Here is a 13,410-nt window from a genome sequence, read left to right as displayed (position 1 = left end):
GATAAACACAGATAATATTCAGTGGATCTACTCATCACAATTAAGTTGAATTCTTGAGTAGAAAATAAATTCATTTGAACCGAGAGATTCTCAGTGTCAACTCTTTAGTGGAATCAGTTGACATTAAGCTAAACTTGGAAAAGGTTTTTGAACTTTTGAGTCCAAGTATTTTAGCTCAAGCTTTGTTCATTTGGATCCATGAGGTCACTATCACAAATCATATCGAGTAGGAATAGTTAAACTAGAGGCTAAGTTAAAACAAGAACGAGACAAGTTTTACGAAAATTATTTAAAGCGTATTTTAGTCTTTTAGGACATAGGACGAAATGAATGTCAATAAATTTTTTGATATTGTCATATGATGACATATTAATACTCGGCCATGATAAGTTTATTGGGCCTTGTGGATTAATTTTATTTCATGGAATTTTACTTGAAAATTCCTAATGGGCCTTTCTTATGTTGTCATGAACAAATGAAGAAAAATCTAGAAGCACGTTCTAGAAGGTGTCTTGGCCGTCCAAATAAGAGAAAAAGGGAGACCAATTTTGTGCATTTATGTGTCAAGATACTTGCCAAAAGAAAAAGAGGAAACAAATTTCCTCCAAAGGGAAATGAAATGGGCGGCTTACACAAGTCAAGGAGAAGCAAAATAAAAGAGGAAACAAATCCAAGGCTTATAGACGGAAGCCTTGGCCGTGTGACTCATGAGGAGAAAGAGGCAATATTTGCTCATGAATATGTGATATTCTATAGAATAGGAAACTACCTTATTGACGGTAATCCCTCCCGTATAAATAGAGGCTCATTCTCATTGTTTTCTCATTCCACATAAGTTAGAGATTGAGAGATTATCTCTCTAGATATTGTGGTGGCCGATCCTCTCTCTCTCTCTCTCCAGTTATTTTCGTTTTTTGTTTTGGCACCTAGGTCCACAATTGACCTAGTGTTTTAGCTCTTCGACTCTAAGACTTGTTCTTGAGGCATCATGTTTAAAAGTGCCCACACACTAATTCCTTTATTTCTCGAGTGATTTTAGTGATAGAAACTTTCGTGGTTGCTCGAGCTCCCGAGGAAAGAAGAGAGACGTGCTGCGAGGGGTGACGAATGTTTCAACCTTCTGAAGGCTTCTCAACGTTCAAGCTTCTAAAAGATTAGTAAATTTATAATGCTCATTGTTGTTTTAAATTATATGTACTTGCTCTTTGTCTAGGTTAGTAAAATTGTTTTACTTGTTTTAAAGAAATTTTTTGAATTTCGCCACTTTCTCGAAGCGTTAAACTTTTTCTTAACCCTAGATCAATTCCAACAAAGTCCTACCAATTAAAACGGGGGGAGACAAGAGAGCATAAATAGACTCTCGGATTGAAATCGAGGGTAGAAGTATTGATAGTTACATTTCGAGTCTTCAACTTAAAATACTTAACCAGCATAAAAGGTAAATGATAACTCTTTCGGGGTTTATCTCGAGACGCTCTCCTGTAACTAGCATAGATGTGCTATGTGTGCTACAAATTACCCAAATCCTAAAGAAATCATTGTCGGTGGTGCCTACAGGTCATTGAAGGGCGTGAGCTAATTGCTAGGCTTGAAACTCAAGTGGGGGCTGCCTTGAATGCCGTGTGTAGCAATGTATATGAGTCGCTATAAGACTTATGCTTTTTTTAAAAGCCAAAAATTTCCCCCGATTTTCGCAACCTACTCTAATATGTATAAACCTTCAGCGTTACTTTGTTTAATATGTATTTATGTTATGAGTCTTGTATGATTTAAGTTTGTCAGTCGTGGCTCGTGGGCGAGTTGACACTCGCGGGTAATGACAGATTTTCTGGTATTAGATCCCCAGGTTTAGCAGTTTCTATAGACTTGGGATACGTGTTCTCGGTATAGTTTGGGAGTATGCCATGTGGTGATGTTGTGCTTATAGTCGGCCTATCTTGAGATATGTACGAGGGGACTATTGTGTTTGTACGAGTCCCTCGTTCGGCTAGGCCATGAGAGACTAGTCCGTTTTGGTGATGCGTTCTCATTATGATTGATTGTGATGCTCTATCATGTCCATCCTCTTGCATGTGGAAATAAGAAGGAATATGGCCTAGACAATATACGTCAAATGTCGAGAATGTGTCAACTTCATATCTCACATAGATTAGAAGCATGCTTGAAAGACAATTGTTGACGCTGCTCGAAGAGGCGAGCTGATGAAGCATCACAATTGAGCTTTTGCTCAACGGATAGAGCAATTGAACCGCATGATCGTGGAACTCTTGATGAGACTAAATGCGCCATCTCAACAACACCCAGCGCCTCCAGTTTGAACAATGTGCAAATCCATTCTTGGTGCCTGTAGATCTTCATGAAGAGCTCAACTTTCAGATCCCTTACATTGTTCCTGAGGTAGGCAAGCCAGTGTATGAGATGTTTTGTAAGCAGAAGCCTCTGACGTTCGACGACAACGTCGACCTTGCTGCGGCTGAAAATTGAAACAAAAAGATCCATCAGACCTTCAAATACATGCAGCTGTCAGACACTGTGAGAGTGGCTTACACCATGAACCAGTTGGAGGACAAGGCTAGGGGCTGGTGGGAGTTCATGGCGGTCTCTAAGGATTTCCACTCGATGACGTGGATTCTCTTCCTCAATCTATTCCATGAGAAGTATTTGAGTAAGGCTAATTTGTCAAACAAGGTGTGTTGGCTAGATTCTCTGTTTTCCTGATCCCTACTGATCATGCTCGCAAGATGAACTACGTGCATGGTGTCAAATAGACATCGTGAGCCAAGTGGATAGGAGTCATACTGGACCTCGCACCTACGCCAACGCTGTACAGAGAGCCTTGCGAATTGCTGGTTAGAGTAAGGATGATCGGACCTCTGCTCCAAAATCGGTTGCTACAGTACCTTCTGAAATCGCCAACCCAAGTCAAAGCGATTTGCGATAAAGAACAAGATCCCAGTTGAGATGGGAAAACAGATCGCAGCGGGGATACATAAACAGGTCCCAACAAGGCTCAAGTAATTGCCCCAACCTAGTTCCGGGAACAAATCGCAAATGGTGAACCAGAGCAAGAACCGTGGAGATAGCAGGCAATCAGGGCCATCCAACAAGAAGTCTAAGACTTTCGAGAACAATCTGTCATCCCAATGCCGAAGGTGTGGCATATCACATGAAGGAGAATGTTTTGCTCGTGCGTTGGTGTGCACCCTTATGGAAAGGAGGGCCATCTATCTCAAGTCTGCCAAAGTTGAGAAGTGAAAACCCTCGCACCAAAAAAGCATCTGAAGGCCAATGCAAGGGTTTTCTTCTTTCGTGAAGACAAGGTTCGAGAGGATCATCAACCTTGTCACAGGTTAGATTTCCGTGGACTCCTTCTCAGCATATGCATTGACAGTTTCAGGAGACACGAATTCATTCATCGCATCTAGAAAGTTTGATCAAGTTGGTGAAACTAAGAAGGATTTATCGTACCTGTTTTTTACAGCTACGCCTTCTTTGGATAAATACCAGTCGTTGTATTGGTATAAAGATGTGCATATTCGAGATCAGAATCGGATAATGACGATGAACTTGATTGAACTGGAAACGGTGTACTATGACGTGATCCTCATAATGGATTGGTTAAGTACTCATCATGCAATCATTGGTAGCCGAAAGAAGTCAATTTTGTTTCAAATCCTAGGACTTGAACCGTTCTAATTCCAAAGTTTCTCTCGGAAATCAAGTTCTCCAATCATATCGGCGTTGGACACCTCACGGGTGTGGTAAACATTACAAAGATGATTAAGCCACACTGGCATGACATTCCAGTTACCAAAAATTTCCTCGATGTTTTTCGAGAAGACCTTCCAGTCTTGCCTCATGATCATGAGATTGAGTTCAACATAGAGCTCATTCGACGTAACTCCAATATCCAAAGCTCAATATCGTATGGCTCCAACAGAATTAAAAGAACTTAAAATGCAGCTCCAAGAGTTCCTAGAAAAAGGTACATTCGACCAATCCATTCGCCTTGGGGAGTGGCGGTCTTGTTCGTAAAGAAGACAGATGATTCATAACAGCTCTGTATTGACTACTATTGATTTAACCAAGTAACGATCAAGAATTAGTACACATTGCCATAAATCGATGATTCTTTTGATCAACTGTCGAGAGAGACTGTGTTCTCAAAGATAGATTAGCGTTATGGGTACCATCAGCTGAAGGTTCAAAATGAAGACATCCCGAAGACTACTTTCCGTACTCATTATGGTCATTACAAGTTCTTAGTTACGTCGTTTGGATTGACTAATTTACCAGCAATGTTCGTGAACCTCATGAATCGATTATTTGAGGACTTCCTGGACAAGTTTATTATCGTGGTCATCAACAACAACCTAATCTACTCAAAGACCAAAGAAGATAATAAGTAGCATCTAGAACTGGCGTTAGACAGATGTAGGAAAAAGCAACTATATGCCAAGTTTTCAAAATGTGAATTTTGGTTAGAAAATTTTGTTTTCCTCGGTCATGTCGTCAGTAGCACTGGAATTATGGTAGCTCCCACCAAAGTGGAAGTCGTGAGGCAGTGGAGTCAGCCAAAGATGGTCGCCGAGATAAGGAGTTTCTTGGGTCTTGTGGGCTATTGTAGGAAGTTTGTGGAAGGATTCTCTAGGTTGACCATGGCTTTGACCCAATTAACTCATAAGGGAAAGAAGTTCATTTGGACCGAGAGTTGTGGAAAGATCTTCCAAGAGTTGAAGAGCAGGTTGATGACCGCACCAATGCTCATCGTTCCACGAGGAATTAATGGATTTTCCATTTACTAGTGACGCGTCCAAGAATGGATTGGGCGCAGTTCTAATGGAGCATGGGAAACTCATTGCATACGCCTCACGATAGCTGAAAGATTATGAGACTCGGTACCCTACCCATGATCTAGAAGTTGGCACAGTTGTGTATGCGCCCAAGATATGGCGACACTACCTGTACAGAGTCCATTGCGATATTTATCGGACCATAAGATGCTAAAGTATCTCTTTACTCAGAACGAATTGAACGTGGACCAAGGACATTGATGGAACTCCTGGATGACTATGACATCGATCTACACTACCATCCTAGTAAGGCCATTAAGGTGGCAGATGCTCCCAGTCCTAAGTCCGTAGCATCTTTAGCAAGTATGGTGGAAACTGTTGTCGCTGTTTTTCGGACAACTATGTAGGAGCCAAAGACGGTTAGACCCAAGGCCAGACCAAGTGGTCTCGTCTTGACTCGAGCGTGTTGAACCCGGTGTCCCGAGTCGTCCCTTAGCTGTGGATGTCCCTCGAGTTCGTCAGAGTACCTGAAAAGGAGTAGAGAACACGTGAACTACAACGGGGAAACAGGGGGGGTGCCCCTGTCTACCTCTCTGACGCTCATAATTAATGTGATTGAGGTGGAGTATAGAGGTTTTAGGGGTGTTTAGAGGCCAAAGCTTGAGAGAAACGAGCGAGGTACGAGTTCGGCAGCGTTTCAGTGCTCAAGAATCGATTCCCTGGACCAAGGGGGGTGCCTTGGTATTTATAGGCAGCCAAGGGGTGGTTTGAAGACCCCTTGGCCGAGTGAGAATGCTTGGGTCGGCCTTGGAGGAGGCTGGGTCGGCCAATGGCCGAGTGAACATGGTGGTGAGGTTCACTCAGCCATTGGCCGAGTGAAGGTCTTGGGCCGGCTGAGGTTCACTCGGCCATTGGCCGAGTGAACTGCTGGAAGGTTCACTCGGCCAATGGCCGAGTGAACTGTCTTGGCGGCTGGAAGGTTCACTCGGCCATTGGCCGAGTGAACTGCTGGAAGGTTCACTCGGCCAATGGCCGAGTGAACTGCCTTGGTGGCTGAGGGGTTCACTCGGCCATTGGCCGAGTGAACTGCTTGAAGGTTCACTCGGCCAATGGCCGAGTGAACTGCCTCGGTGGCTGAGGGGTTCACTCGGCCATTGGCCGAGTGAACTGCTGGAAGGTTCACTCGGCCAATGGCCGAGTGAACTGCCTTGGTGGCTGAGGGGTTCACTCGGCCATTGGCCGAGTGAACTGTCCAATGGCCGAGTGAGCCATTTGACCCAGCCAATGGCCGGGTGAGCCATTGACTCGGCCCATGGCTGGGTTTTGACTTGGCCATTGGTTTGGGCCGGCTCCTGGTTGAGTCAGGGTTTCGCCGCCCAAGATCTCGTACCAGCCATGTGGGTCGAAGAGATGACCTTGTTCCCGTTGGCCCTAGACGGGCCAACAACATTAGCCCCCCGAGTTTCCGGTCGAGCGTAGATCGAGCGGAAACTCAAAATCTACGCCTTTATACGGATGCGGGATGAACGCTCTCGGGTCCGTGCCATGAGGAATGGCCTTCGCGCGTCGCGAGGGACGGCCTTTGTTCGTCGCGAGGGACGACTTTTTGTTTCGGGTTGATCGTGCGTGGCTCATTTTCTCGATCTACCAATGAGGGCGTGATCGGTTAGCACGGCTTTATTGTGTTGTGCGCGTCTTGTTTTCTCGACTTGCCAATGAGGGCATAATCGAGTTGCACGTCTTTGTTGTATTGTGCGCGTCTTACTTTTCTCGACTTGCCAACGAAGGCATAATCGATTTGCGCGTCTTCTTTGTTTTGTGCGCGTCTTATTTTCTCGATTTGCCAACGAAGGCATAATCGATTTGCACGTCTTTGTCGTTTGGTGCGCGTCTTATGTTCTCGACCTGCCAACGAAGGCATAATCGATTTGCACGTCTTTGTCGTTTCTTTTTTTTTTTTTTTTGTTGAGCGAGCGAACTCTATTTTCGTCGAGCATTGTTCTTCGTTGAGCATTGTTTCCCATTAGCCCCCCGAGTTTCTTGTGTACTCGTAGAGGAGACTAGAAATTATAATGCAGCAAGATAAAGACTTCGAGGTGAAATGTGATACAATTATCATGCACAAATAGTCAAAAATTACATCCCTGGGCCATTGGCCTTATTGAAATTCGAGATTGTCTTAAAATAAAATGACATAATGAGAAAAGGGGACGGGCTTAGCCCACGACATGCAGCTGTGAGCTCTCCGGTTCTTCAATCGCTGCCTGGTCCATGACAGTCACCGTCGCCGGACCCTTCCTTCCCTGCCGTGGACGGCCTTCGTGCACCGTGGCCGCCCCGACCGTTCTCAAGACATACTCTTTTAATTTCCCGTCTTGAATCAGGGCCTCGATCTGACGCCTAAGATGATAGCACTCGGACGTCAGATGCCCGTGATCCTGGTAGTACTCACAGAACTTGTTCCGATCCCTCTTCGCGGGATCCTTCGCTAGAGGAGCCGGACTTCCTAGCTTGTCGCGGTGCAGAGCTAGGATCCGCTCTTGCGGAGTGTTCAGAGGGGTGTATGTTGATGACGCTCGGAAGCTATCAACGTGGGACGATCTTGGACCGGAGAGGGGGCGACCGTTAGGGGCCCGGCCTCCCTTGCTCCTCTTGCTTTGAGGGTCGGGGCGATCTTCGTCCTGTTCTTCACGGTGGCGACTACCTTGTCCTTCTGACTTTCGGCCATCGCGGCCATCGAGATAGTCCTCGATTCCCATATGTGTGCGGGCTCTCGTCATCAGCTCCGCCATGTCTCGCGGGACTTGCCCGACAATGGACTTGAGGAAGTCGCTCGTGCGAAGTCCCTCGGTGATCGCCGTGATGGCGTCCTTGTCGTCGAAGCCCTCGACTTTGTGAGACTCCTCGGTGAAGCGAGCGAGGTATTGTCTCAATGTCTCATCTCTCCCCTGTCGAATGGAGAGGAGGTGGGTCTTCGATTTCTTTTGTGCCACAAGCGTGGCAAAGCGAGCGAGGAAAGCCTCTCGCAAGGCCCTGAAGGACGGGATGCTTCCAGGCCTCAAACTTTGGAACCACTCAAAGCCCGACCCTGTGAGGGTCAGGCTGAAGGCTTGGCAGAGGGTGGCGTCCGTCTGCCCTTGCATCGTCATCCACGTCTCATAGTGTTGGACGTGGAAGTGGGGGTCCGTACGTCCATCATAGGGGGGAATGGACGGTAACTTAAAGTTTCCCACGCATGGCTGCGCGAGGACCTGTGCGGCGAAGGGAGAGTATGATTCCTCGATCCCTCCGTACGGCCTTTGCCTCCCAGACTCCCTCATCTCGATGATTTGATTCTGGAGGCTCTGAATCATCGTGACCACGTCAAGCCCGTTAGCAGGGCCGACCGTCGGGGCCACGGGAGTCACCAGTTGGCGTTCGTTGGATGCTTGGTCCATGACATAGGCCTGAGGTCGGCCAAGAGTTGCGGCGGGGAGCGCGTCCCTTCGAGAATTTAGCCTTTGGCGGAGATCCTCCCCTCGGGAGTTTCTCTGCGCCGTCAAGCGCTCTCTAAGGTCCGCGCTTGGCGCACGACGAGGCGAGGTCGCCCTTGGTCGGGTCGTCCGGCGAGCGCTTCGGCTATCGGCTCCATCGTCGACAAGAGTCGCTCTCTCCTCGGCGAGGGGCCGTGTCCGGCCACCTCTTGAAACCGAAGGGGCGAGTCCCTGGGACTGTGACCGTGCCTGTTGTCGCGCCGGGTACAAAGGATCGGCCAACGCACCGTTGGCCCTCTCGGGTCGCGCTTGAGCGAGGCTAGGGGTGGCCTCGTCGGTCCTCGACTCCTCCACGTATTCGGGGTCAGAGTAATCTTGAGCAGATCGATCCTCGACGTCGTAGCCGAGGAGATCGGCGATGAGGGAGCTGTCAACGCCGGGACGGTCAAGGAGCTCCTCGAGCCGCCGGGCCGTGTCCTCTCGGAGCTCGGCCTCGGGGTCGTTCACCGGGTCTTGGGGCTGGCTCTCGCTATCGCGAGGTTGCCCTTCAAGACGGTGCGCGAGGAGTCGGAGACCGTACCTCGAGCTCGTCGCTCGGGTACCCGCGGAGGTAGTGGGTAGGTGACTCATCTCTCGAGAGTCGTAGGGGCGGTGAAAGTGTGGAATGGAAGGGAGAGCGTGCTAAGGTCGGTGGTCCCCTCCTTCTAACGCCAAAATGTTGTCGCTGTTTTTCGGACAACTATGTAGGAGCCAAAGACGGTTAGACCCAAGGCCGGACCAAGTGGTCTCGTCTTGACTCGAGCGTGTCGAACCCGGTGTCCCGAGTCGTCCCTTAGTTGTGGATGTCCCTCGAGTTCGTCAGAGTACCTGAAAAGGAGTAGAGAACACGTGAACTACAAAGGGGAAACAGGGGGGGTGCCCCTGTTTACCTCTCCGACGCTCAACATTAGTGTGATTGAGGTGGAGAATAGAGGTTTTAGGGGTGTTTAGAGGCCAAAGCTTGAGAGAAACGAGCGAGGTACGAGTTCGGCAGCGTTTCAGTGCTCAAGAATCGATTCCCTGGACCAAGGGGGGTGCCTTGGTATGTATAGGCAGCCAAGGGGTGGTTTGAAGACCCCTTGGCCGAGTGAGAATGCTTGGGTCGGCCTTGGAGGAGGCTGGGTCGGCCAATGGCCGAGTGAACATGGTGGTGAGGTTCACTCGGCCATTGGCCGAGTGAAGGTCTTGGGCCGGCTGAGGTTCACTCGGCCATTGGCCGAGTGAACTGCTGGAAGGTTCACTCGGCCAATGGCCGAGTGAACTGTCTTGGCGGCTGGAAGGTTCACTCGGCCATTGGCCGAGTGAACTGCTGGAAGGTTCACTCGGCCAATGGCCGAGTGAACTGCCTTGGTGGCTGAGGGGTTCACTCGGCCATTGGCCGAGTGAACTGCTGGAAGGTTCACTCGGCCAATGGCCGAGTGAACTGCCTCGGTGGCTGAGGGGTTCACTCGGCCATTGGCCGAGTGAACTGCTGGAAGGTTCACTCGGCCAATGGCCGAGTGAACTGCCTTGGTGGCTGAGGGGTTCACTCGGCCATTGGCCGAGTGAACTGTCCAATGGCCGAGTGAGCCATTTGACCCAGCCAATGGCCGGGTGAGCCATTGACTCGGCCCATGGCTGGGTTTTGACTTGGCCATTGGTTTGGGCCGGCTCCTGGTTGAGTCAGGGTTTCGCCGCCCAAGATCTCGTACCAGCCATGTGGGTCGAAGAGATGACCTTGTTCCCGTTGGCCTTAGACGGGCCAACAACAGAAACTATTGGAATCGATCTAGGGTTTAAGAAAAAGTTTAACGCTTCGTTAAGCGGCGGAATTTTAAAAATTTTCTTTTTCGAGTAAAAACAGTTTTTACTAACCTAGACAAAGAGCAAGTACATATAAATCAAACTAATATGAGCTTATTAAATTTACTAACCTCTTTAGAAGCTTGAACGTTGATGAGCCTTCGGAAGGTTGAAAACATTCGTCTACCTCGCAGCACGTCTCTCTTTCTTTCCTCGGCAACTCGAGCAACCACGAAAGTTTCTATCACTAAATCACTCGAAATAAAAGGAATCAGTGAGTGGGGACTTTTAAACACTACGACTTAAGAACGAGTCTTGAAGTCGCAGAGCTAAACTCTAGGTCAAATGAGGACCTAGGTGCCAAAACAATAAAAAGAAATTGACTAGAGAGAGAGAGGAGAGGGGCGGCCACACTGTCTAGAGAGAGAGTCTCTCAATCTCTAACTTGTGTGGAATGAATAGAATGAGAAGAATAAGGCTCCTATTTATAGGAGAGGCTTTTCCTTCAATAAGGTAGTTTCCTCTTCTATAGAATATCACATATTCATGAGCAAATATTCCTTATTTCCTTTTCTCATTTGGGCGTGTGAGCCTTGGCTTCTATAAGCAAAATTGTTTCCTATTTTACTTGCCTTGCCGCACAAGTCATATCCTCCTAGAGGAAATTTGTTTCCTCTTTTTCTTTTGGCAAGTATCTTCATACATTAATGCAAAAAATAAACTCTCTTTCACACTAAGGGATGCACGAAATTTGCTCTCCCATTCACTTGGGTTGGACGGCCAAAAGCCTTCTAGAAAGGCTTTCTAGGTTTTTCTTTAATTGTTCATGACAACACAAGAAAAGCCCATTAAGAATTTTCAAGTAAAATTCTATGAAATGAAATTAATTCACAAGGCCCAATAAACATGTTATCGCCGTGTGATATAATATGTCATCATATGACATTGCCAAAAAAATTTATTGACATTCATTTCATACCATGTCCAAAAAGACAAAATTACCCTTTCGACAATTTTCGTTCTTGTTTTGACTTAGCTTCTAGTTTAACTATTCCTACTCGATGTGATTCGTGACAGTGACCTCATGGATCCAAATGAACAAAGCTTGAGCTAAATACTTGGACTCAAAAGTTCACAAACCTTTTCCAAGTTTAGCTTAATGTCAACTGACTCCACTAAAGAGTTGACACTGAAAATCTCTCGGTTCAAATGAATTTATTTTCTACTCAAGAATTCAACCTAATTGTAATGAGTGGATCCACAGAATATTATCAGTGTTTACCCTTCATGAATATCATCAGCTAGTCGGGATTTACAAAATTACCATTTTACCCTTCTAGCTGTTATTTCCTCAACTCCTTTGTCGCTTGTGAATAAGTTAGAAACAATGTATTGATGAAGAGCTAACAAGTCACATTGTTTCATCCAAAAGAGTCAAGATTCAATTTGGACACTGGCCAGTTCATTTATTCACACTCCAAGGAACAAAGCATGAGGTGATATACATTGCATTTCAGCAATCTTGTACATGAATTCCATATCTATGAGATCTTCACAAAGTTACTCATGACGTTCTCACAACTTAGTACTTCACCAATAGGCCTTGTTCGGAATCACATAGTGAGTCCGAACTATGACTTTCTCAAATGAGAATACTAAGGTGTGAAATGACATGTCTCATTTCAGGATTGAGGTAAGCACGATGCAATTCATACGTAGTGACTTCGAGACATAAGAGGTTAAATGGTTTGTTCTTATCTTGTCTCTAGAAGTGCACTGGTCAATTCAGTACCTTCGGAAGATACCTAGAAGAACTATAGAGTCTCCAACTCTCAATGCCTCATAACCAGACATCATAGATTCTTCTAACAATCATACTGAGGTCAATAGTCCTTTGACCGTTATATTGCGAATATATCGTTTTAAGCAAACTACGAAGAGTTTGTTCATGCAAATCTACATTTGTCTCTTCGTAAGTTGTTAAGTTTGTTTATGGACTAAAAGACTATGGTTTTATCATAAAGCTTCAGACAAGGAAGATTGATTGAACGTTTCAACTATTTATTAATGAATAAGGAATTACAAGCATGGGTCTTCATGAGACTTTATTACATCAAATGCACAATATAAAGATTACAACTCTTCTTGTGGGCACCATTGACAACATAAACGTCTCTCCATTTGAAAGATGATGTTTAACAATTAGAACTCTAACTAATCGCATGAAAGTTAGTTGCTCTTAGCGTACGTCGAATACTACTTGAACATATCCAAGATGGTCAGTATGCAGACGAATATCTTCTTGGAAAGATGTTTGATGCTCAGAATGGTAAAGAAGGTGACTTCAAATTGGATGAAAGCCAGATTCTGAGGTGTAACAGAAGAGTTTGTGTATCGTCCGATGAAGAAGTCAAGAAGCAACTGATGGAAAAAGATCACGGGACACCATATTCGGTACATCCAGGTGCGACGAAATGTATCAAGACTTAAAAAGGGTCTGTTTATGGCCATAAATGAAGAAAGATGTAGCTGAGTTCGTCCAAAAGTGCCTAACTTGTCAACAGGTTAATGTAGAGCACCAGAAACCAGCTGAGATGTTGTAACCACTTGAGATTCCACAATGGAAGAGGGACACAACTTAGTTTGGGTCATTGTTGATAGATTGAACAAATCAGCTCATTTTTTGCTCATCAAAATCACTCATAATGTGGATAAACTCACTGAACTCCACATTAATGACATTGCACGTCTCCATGGTGTTCCTAGCTCGATTGTCTCCGATCGTGATGCTCACTTCACATCCAAGTTTTGGAAGAGTCTACAAGTAAAGTTTAGTACTGCTTTTCACCAACAGACCAACGGCCAAAGCGAACGAACGATCCAGTGCTGGAAGATATGGTCCTAGCTTGTGTCTTAGAATTTTAGGTCCCGTGGGGTCGCTATTTTCGACTAATTGAATTCTCATACAACAACAGCTACCAAGCGACAATTGGTATGGCGTCGTACAAAACCTTGTATGGGCAGAAGTGTCGCTATCCTGCTCATTAAGATGAAGTTGGTGAGAGCAAGTTCATCAGGCCTCATATGCTAGAACCAACCACCAAAGTAATTAAGAGAATTCTGTTGTCAATGGTGCCCAAAAGAAGAGTTGTAGTCTTTATTTTGTACATTTGATGTAATAAAGTCTCACGAAGACTCTTGCTTGTAATTGCTTATTCATTAATAGAAAGTTGAAACGTTCATTCATTCTTCCTTGTCTGTTTGAAGCTTTATGATAAAACATTAGTCTTTAGTCCAAAAACAAACTTAACAACTTACGAAGA

At 45.9% G+C, this 13,410-nt stretch overlaps 1 protein-coding gene across 1 annotated transcript; it reads left to right on the top strand.

Annotated features, from left to right (window-relative positions):
• Positions 1-4,529: 4,529 nt before the first annotated feature.
• Positions 4,530-12,690, top strand: LOC149404006 (uncharacterized). Its single transcript, XM_089603903.1, has 4 exons — positions 4,530-4,744; positions 5,047-5,179; positions 12,317-12,541; positions 12,652-12,690. Exons 1-4 carry the CDS (start codon positions 4,530-4,532, stop codon positions 12,688-12,690), a joined length of 612 nt encoding a protein of 203 aa, XP_089460029.1.
• Positions 12,691-13,410: the final 720 nt, after the last annotated feature.

This window comes from Urtica dioica, chromosome 2 (assembly GCF_054948205.1).
Source record: "Urtica dioica subsp. dioica isolate 48M chromosome 2, U.dioica_male_clone48M_v1_H2, whole genome shotgun sequence".
In the NCBI taxonomy this organism is placed as follows: Eukaryota; Viridiplantae; Streptophyta; class Magnoliopsida; order Rosales; family Urticaceae; genus Urtica; species Urtica dioica.
The sequence above is the reverse complement of the archived record's forward strand: the minus strand, read 5'-3'. Positions and strand labels throughout refer to the sequence as shown.

Coding starts and splice junctions, on each gene's coding strand:
- LOC149404006 (XM_089603903.1), top strand. CDS start 4,530: ATGGTAGCTCCCACCAAAGTGGAAGTCGTGAGGCAGTGGAGTCAGCCA. Junction 5,180..12,316: donor TGGTGGAAACTGTTGTCGCT/GTTTTTCGGACA, acceptor ATCGCATGAAAG/TTAGTTGCTCTTAGCGTACG. Junction 12,542..12,651: donor ATCACGGGACACCATATTCG/GTACATCCAGGT, acceptor ACTTGTCAACAG/GTTAATGTAGAGCACCAGAA.